The sequence below is a fragment of the Lissotriton helveticus genome, chromosome 5_1, assembly GCF_964261635.1.
Source record: "Lissotriton helveticus chromosome 5_1, aLisHel1.1, whole genome shotgun sequence".
NCBI lineage: Eukaryota > Metazoa > Chordata > Amphibia > Caudata > Salamandridae > Lissotriton > Lissotriton helveticus.
Window position 1 is genome coordinate 866,664,022 of NC_136065.1, and position 23,717 is coordinate 866,687,738.

The 23,717-nt window shown below is 48.1% G+C and overlaps 1 protein-coding gene across 1 annotated transcript in view; it reads right to left on the reverse strand.

Annotated features, from left to right (window-relative positions):
- The window catches only part of RGR (retinal G protein coupled receptor), a 173,206-nt gene extending 153,039 nt beyond the window's left edge, over positions 1-20,167 (reverse strand). Inside the window, exon 1 of the mRNA XM_078641122.1 lies at positions 20,002-20,167. Within this exon, the coding sequence (XP_078497248.1) occupies positions 20,002-20,080 (79 nt within the window). The 5' untranslated portion in view covers positions 20,081-20,167. The remainder of the gene's footprint in view (positions 1-20,001) is intronic.
- Between the last annotated feature and the right edge of the window lie 3,550 nt (positions 20,168-23,717).

Genomic DNA, 23,717 nt, shown 5'->3' on the forward strand with positions numbered 1-23,717 from the left:
ATTTGTATAGCGCGCTACTCACCCGGAGGGTCTCAAGGCGCTTGGGGGAGCAGCCAGGTCTTGAGTTGCTTCCTGAAGGAGAGGTGGTCTTGGGTAAGACGGAGGTGGATGGGGAGGGAGTTCCAAGTCTTGGCTGCCAGGTAGGAGAAGGATCTTCCTCCCATGGTGGCTCTTCGAATGCGTGGAACGGCGGCGAGGGCGTGGCTGGTCGATCGTAGCTGGGGGTGGGAGTGTAGAAGGTCAGGCGGTTGTTGAGGTACCTGGGGCCCAGGTCGTGGAGGGCCTTGTGTGCGTGGATGAGGAGTTGGAACGTGATTCTCTTGCTGACGGGGAGCCAGTGCAGGTCTCTCAGGTGTCCGGAGATGTGGCTGTGTCGGGGGGATGTCCAGAATGAGTCGTGCGGAGGCGTTCTGGATGCGTTGGAGTCTTTTCTGCAGTTTGGCTGTGGTTCCGGTGTAGAGGGTGTTTCCGTAGTCCAGCCGGCTGGTGACGAGTGCCTGGGTCACCGTCTTCCTGGTTTCGGTGGGGATCCATCGGAAGATCTTTCGGAGCATGCGTAAGATGTTGAAACACGATGATGAGACGGCGTTGACTTGTCTGGTCATCGAGAGGCAGGAGTCCAGGATGAAGCCCAGGTTGCGTGCGTGGTCCGTTGGTTTGGGTGCGCTGCCCAGGGCAGGGGGCCACCAGGAGTCGTCCCAGGCAGAGGGTGATGATCCAAGGATGAGGACTTCCGTCTTGTCTGAGTTCAGTTTCAGGCGGCTGTTCATCATCCACTCGGCTACGTCTTTCATCCCTTCGTGTAGGTTGGTTCTGGCGGTGGCTGGGTCGTTGGTGAGGGAGAAGATCAGCTGGGTGTCGTCGGCGTAGGAGATGATGTTGAGGTTGTGTTGGCGTGCGATGGCTGCGAGGGGGCTCATGTAGACGTTGAAGAGGGTGGGGCTGAGTGATGATCCTTGTGGTAAGCCACAGATGACTTCTGTGGCCTAGGATCTGAACGGGGGAGGCGGACTCTCTGGGTTCTTCCGGCGAGGAACGAGATGATCCACTCCAGTGCCTTCTCTTGGATTCCGATGTTGTTGAGGCGTTGTACTAGGGTGCGGTGGCAGACAGTAACGAACGCTGCGGAGAGGTCCAGAAGGATGAGGGCCGCTGTTTCCCCGTTGTGGAGCAGGGCTCGGATGTCGTCAGTGGCTGCGATGAGGGCGGTCTCGGTGCTGTGGTTGGCTCGGAAGCCAAACTGCGAGTGGGCGAGGGATCCGTTCATCTCGAGGAAGGCGGCAAGCTGTCTGTTGACGGTCTTCTCAATGACTTTGGCAGGAAACGGGAGGAGCGAGATGGGGCAGTAGTTCTTGAGGTCGGTGGGGTCTGCTGATGGTTTCTTCAGGAGGGCGCTGAGTTTGGCATGCTTCCAGCTCTCCGGGAAGGTGGCGGTGTTGAAGGAGCAGTTGATGATGTCCCGGAGTTGGGGTGCGATGACGGAGTCGGCCTTGTTGAAGACGTGGTGGGGGCATGGGTCGGTTGGCGATCCGGAGTGGATGGTGTTCATCGTGTGGATGGTGTCTTCGGTGCTGACCGGGGTCCAGGCGCGGAGGTTGGTGGTGGGGGGCGTTGGTTCTGCGGTTGGGTGCGTGGTCTGTGCGCCGAAGCTGTTGTGTATGTCTGCGATCTTGCTGTGGAAGAACGAGGCGAGTGAGTCGCAGAGGTCTTGTGAGGGAGTGATGTTGTTGTTTCCGGCGCTGGGGTTGGAGAGCTCTTTGACGATGCTGAAGAGTTCCTTGCTGTTGTGTGCGTGTTGTCTAGTCGATCCTTGAATGCTGTCTTCTTGGTGGTGTGGATCAGCTGGTGGTGTTTGCGGGTGGCGTGCTTGAGGGCGCTCATGTTGTCTGTAGTCGGGTTTTTTCGCCAGGCTTTCTCGAGGGTATGGCAGTTCTTCTTGGAGTTCTTGAGGTTATCGTTGAACCAGGAGGTTTTCTTGCTGCCGGGCCTGCTGGGGTGGTTTTTCAGGGGTGCAAGGTCGTCAGCGCAGTTGGTGATCCACTGTGTGAGGTTGTTGGCTGCTTGGTTGGGGTCCGTTGATCTGGCGAGAGGGTTCTGGTTCAGTGATGTGGTGAGCTGGTCGGTGGTGATCTTGTTCCAGCTCCTGCGGGGAACCTGTTGCGGGTGGTGGTGAGTCGTGGTCCTTCTGAAGCTGAAGTGGACGCAGCTGTGGTCTGTCCAGTGGAGTCCGGTGGAGTGGCTGAAGGAGATGTACTTGCTGGAGGAGAAGACTGGGTCAAGCGTGTGTCCGGCATAGTGGGTGGGGGTGTTCACCAGTTGCTTGAGTCCGAGGTTGGCGAGGTTGTCTAGCAGGGTGGTGGTGTTGTTGTTATCGTTGTTGTTCTCCAGGTGGAAGTTGAGGTCCCCTAGGAGGATGTAGTCAGCGGAGGGGAGGGCGTGTGGGCTGATGAAGTCTGCGATGTCTTCGCTGAATTGTGTGCGGGGTCCTGGGGGTCTGTAGATGAGGGTGCCTCGGAGTGTGGTCTTGGGGTCGGTGTGTATCTGGAAGTGGAGATGTTCGGCGGCTGTGAGGGTGTCGTCAGAGTTGGTCGTGATGCGGATGGTGTTCTTGTGGACGATGGCGATGCCTCCTCCTGTCTGATTGACGCGGTCCCTCCGGGTGATCTTGTATCCGTCCGGGATGGCGATGGCGATGTCGAGCGCTGAGGAGGCGTTCATCCAAGTTTCCGTGAGGAAGGCGACGTCTGGAGATGTGGTGTCGAGCAGGTTCCATAGTTCCACGGCGTGTCTGTGGACGGAGCGGGTGTTGAGCAGGATGCACTTCAGGTGGTTGCTGCTGATGCTTGGCTTGGCGGGTGCCGTGCAGGTCCGGATGCAGGAGAACTTGCAGGATTGGCAGGTGAAGGGTCCGTGGGTGCGTCCTGGCGTGGCTCGGTGGCAGCCGGGGATCCGGCCGGTGTTGAGTGCGTTGAGGGTTGCGGCGTCGTACGTCCGGCGGGTAGGATGGCATCTGCGGGGGTCAGGGGGTCTGGCGCTGGGCGCGGTCCAGGAGCGGACGGGCGCAGATGGGCTTGCCTTCGGCTCGCCTTCGGCGCACAATCGGCGCACCCGCTGCGCGTGAACGTTGCGCATACGCGCGGACTCTGCCATAAATGGAGAGTGGGGGGGCGGAGCGAGGGAGGAGCAGCTGGGAGGCGGGAGAGGGGTGGCGAGTGGGGAGGGAAGCAGTGCGGTGATGCTGGAGGGAACGGAGATGGGGCCGCGGGGGAGCAGCGGCAGGGAGCGGGGAGCGGGGTGGAGCAGCGGGAGAGAAATGGTGGTGGAGGCACACAAAAGCAATCAGGGGCACAACAGAGGACGAGAGAAATACAATTACTGGCACAATACAATTACTGGAAAAGTACAATTACTGGCACAATACAATTACTGGAAAAATACAATTACTGGCACAACGAGATCAGGGGCACAACAGTGAGGCAGATACGAACGGGCAGCGGCGGAGGAAACGGAGACCGGGCACACTAAGGATGGGCCATACGGCGGGTGGAGCGACTGGCTCTGACCAGGTCAGGTCAGGTCACAGCCCCCCACCTCGCAGACACCACCTTATGTATCCAGTGGGAGGGAGGAGCAGCTGGGAGGCGGGAGCGGGGTGGCGAGTGGGGAGGGGAGCGGTGCGGTGATGCTGGAGGGAACGGGGGTGGGGCCGCGGGGGAGCAGCGGCAGGGAGCGGGGAGCGGGGTGGAGCAGCGGGAGAGAAACGGTGGTGGAGGCACACAAAAGCAATCAGGGGCACAACAGAGGACGAGAGAAGTACAATTACTGGCACAATACAATTACTGGAAAAGTACAATTACTGGCACAATACAATTACTGGAAAAATACAATTACTGGCACAACGAGATCAGGGGCACAACAGTGAGGCAGATATGAACGGGCAGCGGCGGCAGCAAACGGAGACCGGGCACACTAAGGATGGGCCACGCGGCGGGTGGTGCGACCGGCTCCACAAGGTGGAACTGCAGAGAAAACACACTTTGTGTTTGTGGAGATGCGATCGTGTTCCAAGGCAACAAGAACCCATTTCAAAAATCGTCCAGAAATTTACTGGGGGGCCTTTTAGTAAGCTGGCTACCATCCTGAGAAAAGTGTGGGAGATGCTGCATACCGCTAATGTATATGGGGCAGGTCCGAATGGCTGGGGTTTCTAGGCAAGTTTACACACTTCTAGTTTTTAAAAATTTAGAACACAATCTCTGGTCTAAGCAGCAGATGACAAGAAAGATTCCCCTCATCACATACACTACGTTAGATATTGCACTTGATAATTGCAATGATGCAAACACCTCCATCACTGATTACAGATAACTTTTTATGGTGGAAAAGCAGAGAAAACACACTTGGATGATTTGTACTTTACAGAAGTAAATTCTTCTTTTTGTTACAGTAGGGAGGGGGACTTCATGCCCCCCCCCGGGCCGTATTCCCAGGTCCCGACCATGTCACCTGGGGGCCCCCAGGGCACCAGTCAACACTTGGACTGTGGGGGGAGCCTCAAGGCCCCCGCGACCAGCCTGCTCCCCGACTCTGGTGGGAGCCAGCATTGCTCTGACAGACAGCTGCCTACTGAAAGTCAGCTCCCTGTCTGTCACAGAAAATGTTTTCATCGGTTTCCCTGCGTGCATTTTTGCGTGCAGGGAAACAGATGAAAACTTACCTTTCTGCAAGCCAGAGCAGTTTGACAGCTCGAGCTTGCAGAAAGCAGAGTTATGTTTGATTTGCTTGGTGGAGGCTGTCAGCTTCCACCAGTCAAAAGCTAACAGCTACCTCTTGAGGGTGGGCACCGCGGGAGGTAGCAGAAGCCAGCCCTGCAGGGTGGCAGTTCCCAGGGCCATAAATAGCTACAAAGGGGGGCAGCACACTCAAACCTACATAGTAGAAGTTTGCCCAGTGGAGGTGGTGGTCCCTGGGGTTGGGGTTCTGCGACGGACCCCCTATATAAATTTATTTCAGTCCCAAGTAGGTGGCAGTCCTGGGGCTATGGTGGGGAAATGTGGCCCACTCCTATTTTTAATAAATTGACCATGGAAAGATGCGATCCCCTGGAATGTGGGGGAGGCCATATGTGCCTCTCACATGAATTTTATATTTAGCCCCAGGGAGGTGGCTGTTGCCCGGATGCAGGTGGGCCCTACATTATTTAACATTCCCTATGGAGGTGGTGGTCCCCGGGGTATCAGAGGTACCACAGGGGCCCCCCACATTTATTTAAAATTTGCCCTGAGGATGTGGTTGCCCCCAGGGTGCTGGGGATGCCACGCAGGCACCTCTGCATAAATTAAAAGCACTGCCCCAGGGAGGTGGTGGTCCCTGGGCTTGTATAAGCCAAAGGAGGGGAGCCCTGTGTGCCCCCCTCCTATTTTTATGTTATGTCCCCGGGACCAGGGCCACCAGGGGGTCATTTAAAAGTAAACACAGGGCCACACTTTTTTTTTTAATTTGTTCCCTCAATTTCATGAATATTGTGATTTCTTGTCCATTCATTTAAAAAAAAAAAAATGCTTTTAAACCATGGCAGGGTCCCAGGGGGCCCAAAGACTAAGGTTTGGAGGTCAAGGTATTCCTACCCTGCTCTCATTTCTTTTTTTTGAAATTTTTGTTTTGGGACTCTGCTGGAGCTGAGTCCCAAGATGGCTGCCAACACTTCCTGATTGAAGTGTTGGCAGCCAATCAGAGCACTGCATTTCCCTGCATGAGTTTGTTCTTTTTTGCGAAGTCGTTGTGGCCACAGATATCACTAAATTTATTTTCTTAAATTTCTTAACAAATACTGAATGTATTTACAAAATGCACAGTCTGCATAACCAAATCTACCTCTCATTCCATCTAGCAATTCGGGCTGTAGGCACGTTCAAAGGTCCAATGGGAATTAACATGGGAAAACACACTCTTTTTACACCTTTTTTCTCAGTCCCGCTTGACGGATCACCCCAAAACTTTCCATTTACAGCAAGATTCACCAGGGCACTTTTTTGGAAAATGTTGTGAAGTTTGGTCAAACTACGCCAAAGATATAGGCATGTCAGTAATCACTTTTCCTATGGAAGCATGGTCCTAATTATAACTACCTAATGGTGACTACCGATAGTTAATAGTAATATACACACAGTGGTGAAACTCTTGGTGGATGTATCCTGCCAGTTCAACCTGTAAAACATATCAATGGAGAGATATGACAGGGGCCTTACAAGTAGCTGTTATCCTGGCCCTTCAAAAGCTTATGAAGAGCCTGCTCTCAAGTTTTGGATAGAGGTCTTCGGATGCTTACATTGGCTGCATCATGGACAATGTGTGACAATTTAGGAAGATGTAGAAGGACCTTATGATGCGAAAAAATACCCTTATCCCAGTGCATAATGAATAAGTGTGCATACATATATTGCACATGTCTAATTATTAATACAAAATGTGTTCCCTAGAAAAAAACATCATACACTCCATGTGTGTCTGATAATTCTAAGATTCATAATACTGTTCCCTTAACAAAATGCCAGTAGTCACTAGTCAGCAGTGGCGGCTCCTCTCCACTAAGGCAAAGGAGCTTCGCCCTACTGCTCTGTGGGCAGTAGTTAAAAACAAACTAAAAAGATAATATCCAATGTTATTGTCATTTTAGTTTTCAGTCTCCTGGTGCGGACTGGGCAGACAGAGCAGGGGCTAGGGGGAGGAGTAGTTTGCCCACTCCAAGTGTGCCTGAATGTTTGTCCGGCCGTCTCGGGCCGGCCAAACCGTCATACGCACTTTGCATGTTCTCCACCCGGGGTGCATTACAGCCTGGGTGGAGAACATGCTGAGGCTCCCATTCCATGTGAGTACTGAACCACAGAGATAACGCCAATCGCAACGCTGCATTGCAGCGTCGTGATTGGCTGGGGAAGTAAGGAGCCTAGGTGCTTCCTGGTTTTGAGGAACAGAAGAGGAGCGAGAGATGGCAGCCGGCTGGCTGGCCTACAGGTAAGTGCGCTTTATTTCCATTTACCACCCCCACCCTCCCCACTTGCCCCCCCAGCCCCGTTTAAATAGTGGCCACCTCTGCTGGTCAGCACATAACTACAATCAACTCTTCCAGTAAGAACAGTGTAGGCATGTGAACACTTGAGTGTCTGAGCCAGTAAGAACACTAAGGGCCAGATGTAGATAATCAGCATTTACCGATTCTAAAATACCGAATTATACCGATTCAGTATTTTAGAATTGATAAATGCAATGTAGGTATCCAATCGGTAAATTTTACAGAATCTGTAAAATTCGGTAAATACCGAATCGGTATTTACCGATTCGGTAAAGGGGGAGAAACATTGAAAGGTGGCAGGGTGTCACTTTGACACCCTGTTGCACCCCTGAATTGTGTATGGGTGCACATGTGGCACACATACATGCCCTATGGGCATGTATGTCTGCCACATGGCTCTGTTATTATTTGCATACATTTGCATTTTTTAGGGTTTTCAAAATTTACCACCAACTTGTAGTTGGTGGTAAATAACGAATCCTAAAATGGGAAAATCACTCATTTGAGTGCTCCCTACATATCAGGATTCGGTAATTTACCGAATCGGTATTTAAGAATTGGGTAATTTACCGATTCCTTAAATTACCGATTCGGTAAATTACCGAATCCTTAATTTAAGCCCCTACATATGAAAAGCCTAATTCCGGTTGGTAATGAACGAAATTCGGTAATTTATCTGGCACAAAGTATGAACACTTGAGTGTCCGTGAGGACGGTGTTTGTGATGAATGCTTAATAATTATCCAATACTCCTTTAAGAACTGATATTGAAGCTCTGTGAGCATATGATATTTCAAAATGTCTAATAGTTGCAGTTAAACACACAGGCTAACCAAGGGCACCAAATTAAAATGTCTCTTATGGCCTGTTCCCAAAGATTAACTTATGATAGGAGCATCAGGGTAGGTCTGAGTGAAATTTCTGATGCACCACTGTAATCTCAAGTGATTTCGCAAATTATCTTATGCTGACACATTTTTTAAATGACTCCATTACACCGCATGGCATAATTACTTAATTTTTGCTGTAACACAGTGCAGGCGCATAGGAACGATTTGGATGACAAAGATGTGTGTGCCTGTTAAACAAAGCGCTTGTGTTTTTTGCTTTATTTTTGTAGCGCAAAATGCATCCTCACATCCATTTTCGACATATTTCACACTAAAACATAAAGCTAAATTACAGTTTTGCATTGTACATACTTTTTTCTGAATTTTCTGTAATTACGCAAATGCACATGATGCACATTTTACACATCCCTATCCAGCGACAGGTCCTTTCACATTGTTAACCAGTAAGGCCAGCCAAGAATGAGGGAGGAAACAGAGATGCTCTGTACTTTGAACAGAGGAGGGGGGCATTGCAAACCACCGGCTTTCTCAAAGACGGTGTTAAATAAAGTGATTACTACATCTAAAGGCTCCTGTGGGGAATCAAAGCCACAGATAACTCCAACTGCAAGCCACCTACCGTTTTTATCAGAGAATTAATATCAAAGCATTATCACATTTAATGGAGAATATGCCCTTTTTTAAAATAGGGCTGGCTCGTTCATAACGCTAGAATAATCTTCCATTTTACGTTATACTTTTAATGAGAAATGCATAAACTTATGCCACTACGCCATTTTTTGTAATTTTCCATCCATTTGAGGGAAATGTATCATGGGAGAAGAGGAACAACGCAGACGGACAGAACAAAAATGCCTGCTCTTTGTGTCATGTGAGATTTAGGGCCAAATGTACTACTATTTCATTTTGAGACTCACTGTTAGATCTGGCACTTTTGACAGGTTTATCCACAAACTTTTTGCCTTTTGCCTCCTATTTTTCTGACCCTGTTTTTGTTGGCCATAGGATTCTGGGCACTTTACCACTGCTGATCACTGCTAAAGTGCATATGCTTTAGGGCAATATGTTTGCTGCTAGTACGCATACCCTCAAAAGCAGCCACCGCTCTTACCCCCTTCCGTGACAATCTTCCTCAATTCTTGCCTACAGAAACAAGCGATAAGAAGAAACAGAGGGTTGTCACGGAAGGGGGTAAGAGCGGCGGCTGCTTTTGAAAGTAGGCGCACAAGACGCAAACATATTGCCATAAAGCACTTTTTGAATTGAAGTCAGAACCGAGCCGGAACAATAACGGCTGTTCTGTTTTATTTTGCAGAAATCTCGAAGGGCACTGAAGTGAAGCTGTGTTGTATCCAGGCAGGGGACACATAGCATCATTGCAGGTCTCCCAAAAAAGATTCTTAACCAGGAGATGATAAGATAACTCCACACCAGGTACCCTTGTAGAATTTAGGTAGTGAAGCCTTATGCTCAAGTTGAATTGAGATATTGTAGAGCATGAATAACAGTAGTATTCTGTTTAATATTGTCCTAGATAAATCATCATTGCACACAGGAATGAAGTCCAGTGCGAATCTAGACATTCAGGAGCCCTGATGAGAGTCCTTGCACCGTGAGGACTAGGACTCGAAACGCGTTGGCATTCTTGTCACAGAGGAACTCAAATGAAATATTTGCAGATCTTGAGGGAGTCTAACTGTTTCCCCTATCTGTCAAATATTGTTCCCTTTGATTGTAAAAGATGATTATGAAATTTTTATGAATTACGCATTATGAATATTAATTGTGAAATTGTGTAAAAAGATAAAATAGGTGTTTAATGTGTCTTTGTTGTCATTAGTCATTGTGTGGTCCTATTCCGTGTAATGTTCAATATGTATTGTTGACTATGTGAATTTAGTTGTTGATTGTTCTTTTAGGAATATTGTATGTAATTCTTTATTGATATGACAACATGTCTCTCTCTTTATGAATTTTCAGAAAGCAAATTAATTTTTGAGAAAATAATACGGTTTAATAAAAACCTGATTGAACAAAAGTAAAGGTTGTTGATCATTTCAGCTTTTAAAAAATATGCTGGAAGTAATTTGTAGGCTCGGGTAATCACTTTTTTCTTGTCAAATTTATGGCCCTACCTGATCCTTGTCCCATTGGGCCTAACTTCCCTGTTGTTTCATAAATTTTAGAAGAAAGTGGGCATTTTCTTACTTCATCATTCTATGTGCCTCTGGCTGTTTGTGGATTCAGCGTCTGGTGTGTGGGTGACAGGAGCTGAGATGTGCATTTACTCTAGACACCCCCTAAGGGAGGTTGAGGTGTGCCCTGCCTTTCCTGGGTTACTGACCTGGTCTGCATTTAGAGTGGTGGGAGTAGAGTTACTTACACCTGAATAGGATAGGCCTCCTTTTGCACAATGCTGCCTCCGCCCCCTGTGGTCATGCTGCACCAGTGAATGTAGAACTGGTTTGGACTGAGTTAGGAGACCCTTGCAACAAAGACATCAAATATATTTTGGGGTATAAGTATGTGACCTAAACCCCAGTAGATTAGATTACTTCAAGGAACAAGAGGAACCTTTGCCAAGGAGAAGAGTTGGAGAAACTGGGGGAGGAGTACTGCCCCTTTGCTCTGTGCTCTCTGGGGTTGGCCTGCAGTAGCTGTTTCAGCCAAGGAAAGGACAAGGACTTTGCTGTGTGCTGTACCCTCCCTGCTTGTGAAGAATCTCCAAAGGCTTGTGCGTGCTGGCCTCCTGTTATAAGTCTCAGGGATACAAAAGTCTTGCAGGACTGGACTGTCCTGCACCACCTTCTCTTCCTTCCAATTAAGACCTGTAGAAGTGCTGGATTTTTGCTCCCCAGCTAAGGAAGAGTTGAAAGGATTTTCTTTGTTTGTTTTCCTAGCTCGTGGTGAGTGCTTTATTTCTTCCTTTTTCTTAGCGCGTGGTGAGCGCTTCCATTTTCTTTCTTGTTGTCCCATCCTCACAGCAGGACCAAGAAGCTCCAGAGGAATGGAGTGCTCCTCTGGTGGGCAGGGTTCGGTGAGTGGAGCCTGACCACAGCCCCAGAACGTTATCCTCGCGACCACCAAGGGAACTGTGCCGGAAGACCTCTGCGTCTGAAAGTTCATTTCTTCCTTAAGGGGGCGGGCCGATGTGGAAGGCTATGCCTGCCCCTATTCTCAACCACCAAAGTAACTCAGAGCTCGCGAGCTCCCATCAGCCGCCCGCCTCAGAAGACCAAGAGGGAGGCGCCTGGAAGCCCGCTGTGCAGCCTATCAGGATCCGCAAGGTGAGGGAAGCGTGGGGAGACTCTGCTGTAGTCCTGTGGTGCTGTGCAGGCACCCCTGCCTCAGTGCAGAAGGCTGATGCCGTTCCAGGGGCACTGGGTCCCCTCTGCAACTAGCGCATCTGTGGAGCCTGCAGTAGCTGCACCGGTCATTCGCGGGCAGCACTATCCAACGTCCGTACTCACCGGGGGGCCCAGTGAGGTCTCCCTCTTCTTTTTGTGCCCTGTGGAATGTTTCCCCATGGGGCTCGCATTGGGAGATTGAGCTACTGCCCTCACGTGTAGCTGCACCACACTATCGCGGGCAGCTGCAATATTAAATACCTAGGGGGCACTTGACAGAAACATGGGATGTGATGTGCTCTGGGTTCCGTGGGAACTGTAGAAAAGGACATCTGGTGATGAGGGTCACTTTATCGCCCTAGGTGTGATGCCAGATACAATGTGTTTCTACTGCAGGAGCCACTCATTCTGTATCAGAATAATGTCTTCCGGAATGGTTCATTCATAACATATGCACTCCATGGGTACGTTACTTAGTGACATTCACAGCGATGTTGGGCATATTGTTTTCCAATGATGTTTGCTAATCTGTGCCTGTTGCTAGGAGAGGCTTTAGTGCACTGCATGTGATATGGCAATTGCCTGGCTGGCCTGAAAATGATTGACTTATGTCAGTGTGGGATAATGTGTTTGTTTCATAGGTGGCGCAATTGATTTATGTAATTAGGGTCTAAATGTGTTATGATCTTCTACCAAATTATTTATGACCTGATGTGCACCTCTATGACAATCGCCCGGTGGCGTAATTGTTTATGTAATGGTGGCCCAATGTGTTTTGTACAATACAGAGGATATTTTTGATATACCTTTGTGTGCAGTCTCTGTTGTAGTGCCTAGTGTTCACTGGTGTGTGTGTGTGTTGCGCAAACGCTTTACACATTGCCTCTGGGATAAACCTGACTGCTCTGCCAAGCTACCAAGGGGGTGAGCAGGGGTTATCTTCAGAGTGTAACTCCCTTGCCCTTACTAGAATGGTGGGTTCTGCCTGGCTTAGGTGCATACTCTAGCCAACCAGAAACCCCATTTCTAACACTCACAAAATGCAATTTTTAGCAACTCGCAATTTGCGAGTCACAAAAGGAAATGTATTAATGTGTCTCAGACATATTTAGCAATTCCTATTGGGGTCCTAAATGACCTTCCTCATTAACAAAGTAAACAAATGGAATCCACCCTACGTAGGATGAAGATAAAGGTATCTTTCCTGACCCTATGTTGTGTGTCTCTCCTATTATTCTGGGAAGCACACAGTTTTGTTAAAATAACCCTCACCCAGCAAAAGGACCCTTGGTGGTATGCTCCATCATCGGGTTCTTCCCGCCCCTCTGCGGGACGGGGCGTGCTACGACCTACGAAGACCTTCTTCACTCCCTCTTGTGATTTTGTAGCTACCTCATTAATAGTCATGAGGTAGGTCGCAATTTGTGACCTATTGGGAATGGCCTGTAATCACAGGGATGGAGGCCTGCTGAGGTCAGCACACCACCGTGTTTGTGATTGTTTTCCCAATAAAGCATTTTTTTTAAATGCCGCCCGTTTTCCTTAAAGTAAAACGGGATGCATTTTTTTTTTTAAATGGATAGTTACCTTTTAATTTTTTAAGAGTAGGCAGTGGTCACTTGAATAATGTTTTCACTACCATTCACAAAGGAGAAGGGGCCCCCTGGCGTTCCCTCCCGCGTTCGCAACTGGCTTACCACTTACTTGAAATAAGTGGTAAACTGTGATTATTTTCTGACCGCATTAATGTCGCACGACAATCGTACATCACGCTGTGACTCGCTATTAGGAAGAGAAGCCCTTCTCACACCCCTTCCTAATACTGACTCACAAATCCTATTTAGTGAGTCGGTAATAGGTCTGAATCTCCATTTGTGACTGCTAAAAATGGTTGTGCATGTGCCCCATTGTGTTTTTAGCACAAAATGGGTCCACATTGGACACAAGAAAGCAGTTCACTCTAAGAAATAGCACTAAATACCAGGTTTGTTTAATTTTGCATGAGTTTGCCTACTTTTCAGAACCTTTGTGTAATTATAAAAATGGAAAGTATGCAATTTAATAAACCCCTTGTTTAAATGTACCGTACAAGTTTTTTAATGTAATTTTGAGTCATCTACAAGGTCAATGACCCCTTCATATGCGGAAACAATATATGTGATTTTCTATAGGTCTCAATAACTTGATGACATTCACCGTGGCCCATGCTTCCCTAATCAAACCTCCCCTGCCGGAAAACCACCTGGCCATAAATTGGAACCGAGCCAGCATTGGCAATTTCTGCACACTATTAGAGGCCACTGCGCCAATAGAACAAGAGCTCCTCTGTAATCAGGAATCTAACATCAAGCTCTGGCTTGAATCAGCCAGCGACACAATTGCCCCTTTTAAAAAAAACTAAATTCAAGCATCCCCATGAGGCACAACGCTGATTTTCCGACAACCTGAAATTAAAAAAACTTGCCCTAAGGCAAGCTGAGCGTAGCTGAAGACAGTTCTATGCCTCAGAGAAAAAAATCCACCTATGTAACCCTGCTTAAAGAATACAAAAACTCCATCCTTCAGACTAAGGCAGCTTACTTCTCCTCTAAGATAATAAACTCTGCTAATAAGACCAAGGATATCTTCTCCATAGTGGACAAACTTACCCAACCAGAGTGATGGCGAAACCTGTCCCCTCGCAATCCCTGGGTGATTCCCTTAACTCCTATTTCATTGAAAAGATCACCACCATTAAAGCCAGTTTTCCAATTCTCACTCCCCCATCTAAGCACCCTATTATATGCAAAATCCCTCTCTCCTTGACCAGATGTCTAGGGAAGAATTCTGTATATTACTTTAAAAAGTTGGATCAGGGTCCCCTACTGACTGCTGCCCCCCACCATATCTTGCATGAGTCCTTTCTCACATGCCCTGGCCCGCCCCTCACACTTCTGAATAACTCTCTCAAAGAAGGCATTGTCCCAGACACCTTCAAAAATGCAGTAATTGTACCGATCCTGAAGAAACCCAACTCCGATCCCCTGGTCCTTAGTAACTTCCGCCCCAGCTCCCTGCTCCCCTATCCAAGCAAAATCCTTGAAGCCCACGTAGATAATTGTCTCAGTTCTTTCATTGAGCAAACCCAGTTCCTCGACCCTCACCAGGCAGGTTTCAGACCAGCACACTCCATGGAGTCAGTCATTTTAGCAGTCAAGGATGAGTTAAGGAGAGGGGCTGACAAAGATCTCACTCAGGCTCTGGTACTCCTGGATCTATCTGCTGCGTTTGACACAGTTGATCATGGGCTCCTGATCGACCGTGTCAGTAATGCTAGCATACAGGGTTTGGCTTTAAAGTGGATTTCCTCCTTCCTCTGTAACCGTTCCCAGGCAATTCGCCTTATCAATTTCTCGGCCAAGAAAATGAATTTGACAGGCAGGATTCCTCAGGGCTCCTCCCTTTCGCCCCTTCTTTTTAACTTATACTTGCTTCCTTTGATTTGGTCCTTGCGCCAAAGAAGGGTTGAAGCATTTAATTACGCCAATGATCTCCAGCTGGTGTTTCACATTGACTCCTCTAACAACTCAGTCTCCAACTTTCAATCCACCATGAGTTTTGTCAGCGATTGGATGTATGCCAATCAATTAAAACTTAACCCTGATAAAACTGAGTTGATCCTAACTGGAGGAATGGCCAATCCCTGGAACTCTATCTTCTGGCCCCTGCTCCTAGGTAGTCCCCCTTGCCCAGTAGGATCTGTAAAAAGCCTTGGGGTTATAATTAGCAACAACCTATCTATAAAACCCCGGATCAGCGCGGTGGTCTCTGCCAGCATTTTCAGAATCCGTACGATCTGCAGATTCTTGACCACGAAGGCCCTGACCCTAGTCACCCTGGCCCTGGTCACTTTCCAAATTGATTATGCCAACTCACTCTATGTCGGGATTCCTGCATATCAACTCCTTCGCTTACAGCTGGTACAAAACCATGCAGCTAGGCTGATCCATCATCAACCTAGATATCAACATGTCAGCCCCCTACTGAAGAGCCCCCATTGGCTCCCGGTGGCTAAACGATGTGCATTTAAGCTGGGCTGCACCATCTTTAAAGCACTTCCTGGGAGTGGCCCTGCATTCATTTCCTCTAGGATTAAGCGTTATACCCCTCTTGTGAACCGCACTCCTTTCATCTGAACCTGCTCACTATTCCTGCTTTCAAAAGGAAAAAACACGGTGGTCTCAGATTTTCAGTCCTTGCCCCGCAATTCTGGAACACTCTCCCTCCTGGTCTGAGATCAGTCACTTCCTACCCTCAGTTCAGAACACTTCTCAAGACCCAGTTATTCTCCCAGGCATTTAAGTAAAGTGTCTGTCTTGTGTAACTGTTGCCCTCCCGCTCTCAGCGCCATGAAACTGATTGGTGTACGCGCGCTCTACAAGTGCTTTTAGCATAACATAACAGTTCCATATCTAAAGGCAAACAGAATGATATATTTTATAAAGGCAACAGTTACATTCTTTATTTTGTCTGCAATATGTTTACAAGGAGGTTGCTAAGTTGATTCAAATGCTGATGTTTGTGCAGTGACAGTAAAATAGGCATAGGTGGCTTATAAATGAAAATACATATTGTTAATAATATATTTACTAACACAATATGCATTGCAATGATTGTACCTAAGAAGTGATTGCAAAGGAGGGCATGATAAGGTTGCGGCAGCCCTTCTCATGTTGAAGTGACATTATTCCCTCTGTTAATTAGGCTTTTAACTACATTTTTAGTGTGCGTTACCTGCTTTCTTTGTTTAAAGTAAGGCACTTGGGTCCAGCACTGGATGGTTGACACTAAACGAAGTTAATAAACAAAAGGTTTATCTATGGTTCTGGAGTGTTGGATACAATGTCATTCTCAGGTATTTTCAGTGAAACATATGAGGAACAGGAGGAGTGGGCGTGTTGAATGGTTCAATGGACCTTAGCATACGACCCAGTGTTGGGTCCTACTTAAGGATATTTAAGTGGGATGAAACAACTGGGGGGTCTCTCAAAGGGGCGTGGCCGGTCTAATTAAGGGCGTGGCATGAAAAGCTGTGCTTAGCACAGTGTGCTGCCCGACTGGCATTTAGCTGTTTCTGTCATTGTATCCAGATATATAATGCTACAAGTAACATTATACCTACAGCAAGCCATAACTATTGGCTTTGTCAATGGTTGTTAGTTGCACAAGGAAAAAAAGCAACAACTATGGCTTCTTTGTATAGAATATTGAAAATGCTTCAGTGCTGAAATGATGAGACTGTGAAAGAACTAAACCCAGTATCTTTGAAGTTACATCAAAGGCAGTGAAGGGTGGTACTGCTACTGAGTAAAGATTTTTTTTCATCCTGAAGACGAGGGCAAAAATGGAGAGCCCTATAGGGACTCGTCTCAGCAGCTGCTTTTAAGAACTGCTGGTGCTTAGCACCGGCTCGACCCGGTCCACTTAAAGTCCTGGTCCTACTAATAAAATGGTGAAGTTGGCTCCCATTAATACTAGCCCATTCTCTTCCTCATAAGAAGGTGTTTCATAAAGCATGGAAACACTGCTGTGGAACCTACGTGCTCTTCTAAAAGATATTACCAATGACCATCCCAGGAGTATTCATTGCATTAGCCTTAGAAGGGCAAAAGGCTAAAGTTATCCCAGCAACAATTCAAACCTGCAAATGCCTGCAGACCACTGCAGCAGGTGCAACAGCCAGCTGAGCTACCTTGTCTTTATTGAGGTAACTCCGGACAGTAAGACAGCATTGTTGAATTTTACTTTAAGGCAAAGAGTTAACTGTGTGATTAAGCCGATCCGTTCCAATCAACTTCTATCGATCATTGAACATACCTTGTCTCACGTCCTCTTGAGAAGCATCTTGTTTTTAGGTCAGGCGTTAGTCAAGACCTATTGATGTTACTAAAATTATATATCAGATACTTTATGGGGTTTCAGTCAGTTTTCTGCTTTTATTAGCCTACTGTTGCGCCATTCGCATGTTCTTTAACCCAGTACAGCAGCAGCATTGGGCAGTAGGTCAGCCCACTTCAGTCTTGGGCTAACTTCACTGTCGGTGACGGCCTTCTGCTCTTTCTTAAGGGACATGTCTGCACTCAAAGTAGCTCCCTTCAGTGCCAGTAACTATTGTGATAATGTGTGCTTTTTGAAAGCAAATCATGCTGTGCTTTTAGTCAATATGTTTTATATTGTTGTAGAATAAGTAATTTTCGTATCAAAAGAGCTTTACAGAAACCATGACAAAACAAAGTAACTACTGACAAAGCCAAAAGGTTGGAGTCAACGCAATGCCATTTGGCTTTGCCAATACCTGTGATGAGGCAGGCAAATTACAGAGGAGGGCCCCTTACCCGTAAGGATCTGTGCAACCTGAGAATGGTGTAGATCTTGACTCCCATCACTGAGACTCTGACGAACACCCAAGTTATCACCACCAGGACCATTTGCTCGTATCTCTGAACACGCACCAGAACTATTCAACTACTGCTGATCATACACCCATATATAACCTGAACAAGCATCTCTTCCACCAATGGGCCTGGGTGGTTTGTCTCATGAGCATAGTTGGCCACCCTGTGTAGAATCCGCTTCTCCCCATTGGCCAACACAACATGCCACTTGTGAACCTCCTTAACTTGGAAAGGACCACGGAACTTACTTAGGGTCAGATTTACAAGCCCCTGCGCCACTTTTGCGTCACTTTTCCCATGTTAAAAGTGACGCAAAAGTGGCGCAAGGGGCTTGTAAATCTGCCCCTTAGACCTTTAAGCCAACGACCAATAGTCGGGATTCGTATTTATAAATGGTTGTGGGGAGCTCCTGCTCCCGCTCGTGGCCAAATGTAAAATGTGAAATCCGCAGACTTGGTAAGTAGTTGTGAGTAGTTTATTTCAATAAATGCAGGGGCCCCTCCGGCCCTGATCCGACTCCATGAAATCCACAACCGAATCTAACGGGCGGCCGTGGAAACCATTGAGAAGGAACCAGTCGTGAGACTCACGAGCAGCACATGCTTAAAAGGAAGCACCGCGCGTGATCATGCCTGCAAGGAAGAATCATCACGAGCAGGATCACGCGCATGTGATACACTACAGTCAGATAAAGGGGCCGGGTGCCCATCAAGCTAGCACCTTGTCAAAAGAGGGACACAGCAGTGGAGACATTTCACAGGAATTGTACATCACTTGACCTATCACCCACCGGGCACATTCACCACCTTTGAAGCGGGACGTGCGGGGAACACGTTACACAGCAAGGCACATTCGGTGCGTCATGTTTTCCGCCGTCGCTATAGAAACCGCATCACGGCGGAAGGGTCGATTCAGCATCAAACAATGACTGACGTGCACTGAAAGTAGCTCAGCGGGTTAACAACCGCTCCAAAAACCTTAGGGCATCCTGCAATTCTCAGGTTGGGACACAGCAAGCGAAATCCTGCTTCAGATGCGGACATTTGTATTGAAATGTTACAATAACGGATGTAAGTCGTGTTTAACGCACTCTATAACCGCGGGGCAAGCAGAATAACAAACGCGTGCAGCAGTTGCTTGTTAAGATGACACTGTCGTGCCCCAGTGGTGTTTAGCAGTATACAGGTGAACTGGCAGGGACGGGTTTATCTTGTATCGCTGTGATTTTTGTGTGTCATATTTGTACAGTGCCCAAGACCACTGGCATGCTTCTGCTTTGTCTGTGAACCGCCCAAGGGGAGGGAGTTGCCGCGCAGCACACACACTAACACACACACACACGTTCTGTGAACATGGCAGTGTCCAAGACCCCTGGCACCACCCTCACGTCTGAACTGCCCCAGGGGAGCCACGTGTCGTGTAACATGTACTCGCAACACACATACATCCGCCGTCTGTGCCAAGACCCCTGGCACGCACTTGCCTCAGGAAGGAGCTGTCCAGGAAGGCGTGTCGCGACCACATATGGAGTCACCTTCAATGAGCAGCACGCACCTGCCCAATGAGTAAACTGGCTAGGGAGGCATGAGCCGAGCGCGAGGCATCACAACAAACATGTGGCCACCTGCTAGGAGCAGGGCACACTACCCAAGACCCCTGACGCGCACCTGCCTTATTCGGAACTGCCCTGGGGACGCACGAGCCGCGTTGCACGTGCTCACAATATACACAGCCACGTCTAAGAGCAGGACGCTCGACACTGCCCAAAACTCGTGACAGGCATCTGCCTCATCTCTGAACTGTCCATTAGCAGGCATGTGGCGTACAGCACGTACTCACAACAATCACAGTGCCCATGTAGCCACGTTTTGTGAGCATTGCAGTACCCAAGACTCTTGGCACGCATCTGCTTTACTTCTGAAGTGCCCAAGTTTAGGCATGTGTTGCGTACCACTTACCCACAACACACCACATACCCACCTTTCAAGAGAAGGTAAGTTCCAAGCCGTCTGCCAAGCACCCGCTAGTGGTGTCTAAAACGCGCCCACCGCACACACCAAGTCCCGAGACACGCGTACTTTCCAACAAAATGCCCCACGTGAGCAGAGCAGAGGTGGCATGCGTGCTGCTTATAGATGGTTGCTTTATTTGTATTGTACGTGCACGTACAACACAAACGCAGCATGAATCTTCTATGAGCAGGGAGAGCAGCGTCCAGGCTCCTGACACGCACCTGTCATACCACTTGAACTGCCCAAAAGGAGGCACGCACTCATAATAGACACACACCCACCCACCTTCTATGAGCAGGGCAGTGCCCAGTCCGAACACCTCGATCTCGGTGAAGCCCTCGGGGAGCGGGTACGAGGTCACCATCCTTGCCGTCTGGTCCCGGGTGCGCGCCTCCTCCTAACCTCCGTCCAGTGGGCTCTCCGCCTTCCCCTCCATCCTCCCGGGAGTCCGGCAGGCGGCCTCTTAAAGGGCCAGCTCACGTGCCGGCGCATGCAGGCTATTATGCAAAAGAAAAGGGGTGGACACAAATATTTTCCCCTTATTTGTTAAGGTTTATTGAAAAAAAATGCAATCCCTCCAGGAATGCCCTAATGATGGGAACTGGAAGCCGACCTCTGGTTCCCAGTCCGCGCGCTCGCCGTCTCCAAATCGCATTTGCATGCTGCGGCCAAATGGCACATTCATTACTTTACAAGAAGGCCTTTGTACGGACAAGATTATGAAACGGTCTCCCCTTTAATTCTGCTTCGTTGCAAAAGAAATAATTGGAGCCGTTCATCGAGAGGGGGACCAAAGGCGGGTGTTGGCGAATTTTTAATTGTGAACCAGTGGGTATTGTAATAATGACCACACTCACCACTAGAGCCACCACGCCGAGGAAGAGCTGCTGTGGTATTGAATAATGGAAAGTTATGCTAATGTACTAGACAAGTGGCTCTTAACCTGTGGTCTGGGGACCCCTGGGGGTCCGCAATGCCCTTCTCTCAGAGGGTCCACAACTGTTTAAATTCACAGTCGAATAATTTTAGAACATTAATAAAGCATATTCACATAAAAAAGCAAAATATAAAATTGCAAAGTTTAAAATGCTTTGTAAATGTGAACACATTTAAAATTGAAGGCTACAATGTAAGGGCCTGATTTAATTGTTAGCGGATTGAGTAATCTCCATTGGCCTGGAAGAGCACTTAACATCTGCCAAGATGAGACATCTCCACCTGTGAAATTTAGAAATGACGGCAAAACTGGCTGTAATATTTAAAGCAGTGGCAGGAGCCACCAATGAAGTGGTTCGGATCAATGCTGTTTACAGTTTGGTGTGGGCTCCATCATCATGACGGAACCCGACCAAACTGTTTTCTTTTCGAAAAGAAAATGCTCCTCTCGCCATGAGAGTCCTCTCCCAAGATGAGAGTGACTGTTAGACCTGGTATCATTGGTGTGAGTCTCCCTTCCATTTTTACTGATTGCCTCCTCTGTTTTTGATATGTTTTGCTGGTTATATGCGTTGGGCACTGTGCAACTGCTATTCAGTGACACAGTTCAAGTGCTCCCTATGTTAAATTGATGTATTGATTAGTGACTCCATGATTGGGTTATTTAATTTACTTGTCAGACCCTAGTCCTGTGCACCATGTGTGCCCAGGGCTTGTAAATCAAATGTTGCTGGTGGGCTTGTAGCACTGGTTGTGCCAACCACAGAAGCAGCTTGTAAAGTGTATCTCAGGCCTGCCATTGCAGAGCCTATGTGCAGTCTAGTACTGCCATGTCGACTTGGCCAGTGCACCCACTTGCCAGTCCCTAAACCTTCCCTTTTCTTCATATCAGACACTCCTATGGTAGGCCCAAGGGCAGGGTGCATTGTAAGGATAAGGTAGGACATGCCCTGGTGTGTGTAGCATGTCCCAATAGTGAATTACAGCCATTTTCGTTTTTCACTATTGCAAGGCTCACTGTTCCCCATAGGCCAGAATGGACAGTTTGATTCTTACATCTTATAATCCTAACTGACTCAGGGAACATGATAGAAATTCGAGTTTAGTATGCCTGAACTCAGAATGATAAAATGCATCTTTTAGTGAAGTTGGTTTTAACATTCTGAGTTTGAAAATACCAATTTTAGAAAGTAGATATTTTCTTGCCTAACTATCCAAGCCTGCCTCTGCTAGGTTGTTTATTTCTTGTCTGGAGTTTAAATGACAGGGGCTTGGGGATTCCAGGAAACAGGGTGAGTCAGCACAGTGCTGAATAGAGAGATCTGCATCTAGATGGGTGGGAGGAGTTGCTCCTGGGACCTGAATAGGGCTGTGCCTTCCCTCCACAATGCCGGCTCCAACTCCTGTGCTGTGTCTGAAGTCCCTGGCCTACACTCTGAAAGGAAAAAAGGAGTCTTGTCAACAAAGTGCTCCAGGACTGACCAGAACTGGTTTGGACTAGGCAGAGGCCTCTCTGCCTCCAGAGAACAAAGAGAATTTGAGTAGAAATATGGGGACCCAGACCCCAAGACTTTAGATCACTTCTTGGAACAAGACAAACCTTTTGCCAAGGAGAAGAGCCAAGGAAGCTGCAGGAGTTTGTACTGCCCCTTCTGCCAGTGTGCTGTTTGCTGGGTTGGCCTGCAGTGGTCTCTTCATTGCCAAGGAAAGGAGAAGGAACTTTTACAGAACTTTCATCACCTTGCAGAATATTACTCCAAGGGCTTGATTTGAGCTTGCCTCCTGACCGAAGTCTCAGGGATACCAGACTTCACCCCCTTCTGTTTGCCTGCATCTGGAACTTGCTGTTCTAGTGCTACAGAAGGAATCCACAATACGACGCCGGCGAGCGACGTCGTAATCTGCACCGAAGTCGTGAGCACTGCTCCGACTTGCAACGCAGACCGGCCGCGGGCCGGCGGGCCACATCGACACCAGTGAACGACATCGTAAGATTGCCATTGCCGTGAGCGCTGCTCTGACTTGCGATGCCAGCCCGGCCCCTGCTGCTGTGCCGCATCGATTCCGAAGCCGACATCATCGCAGAGCCGATCGTCGATGTGGGTGGTCAAGAATCCATCGACATCATGACATCGTACGGAACCATAGTTTCGGCGCCATCGTGATGTCACCTCCTCTGCAGTCTGGAGCCAACGCCTCCCTACCAGCGCAAGCATCTAGGTCCCGATGCCTCATCTCCCCTGAAGCAAGGAACGACGCCGCAACACGCCAACAACGCCGCATCTCCCCGACGCCGTGAGCTGTCTTAGTTTTTGCTTTCCCAAGGTACTGTTCTTTGTGGGTCTGTCTTGACTCCGGGCCTGACGCCGCGCACCTCGCGGTCGGCGCCGTACTTTGGGATTTCTTTGACCTTGACGTCAGGATAACTCCAGTTGGGGTTATCTATTGCTAAAGGCTGTTTTGAGCAAACAACCTATTTTTGGCCTATTTCTACCATCTTGAAGAATTCTTATTGAGTACAGTATTGTGGATTTTTGTTGTTTATGGTCTTGTGATAAGTCTATAAAAAGAATACTTATTTTTATAAAACCTGTGTTGTGTCCATCTGTAGTGTTTTCACTGTATTGCTGTATGTGTTCACAAATGCTTAACACACTGCCTCTGAAATAAGCCTGTCTGCTCATGCCAAGCTACCAAGGGGGTGAGCAGGGGTTATCCATTAGTGTAATCCCCTTTCCCTGACTTAGAAGCAAGTTTCCCTATTTGGTTAAATGTGTATACCATTGCCAACTAGAGACCCCCAGTTCTAACAGGGACATTTTGCAGTTTTCACTGCCGCTTATGGCCAAGGTTTTCCTGGCAGTGATGGGCAATGAAAACTGAACTCTAATTCCACCCATCTAAATTAGGTAGGAGAATTAGAGGTCTGCCTCTGACCCCCTCTCACTCTGTAGGGCCATTGGAAGGGTTTAATCAGGGCAGGGACAGAGTAGTCTCTGCAGTGATTAGATCTAAGGTCCATCAACATATAAATTTGGAGGGCAGACTATAATCTTTGCTCAATA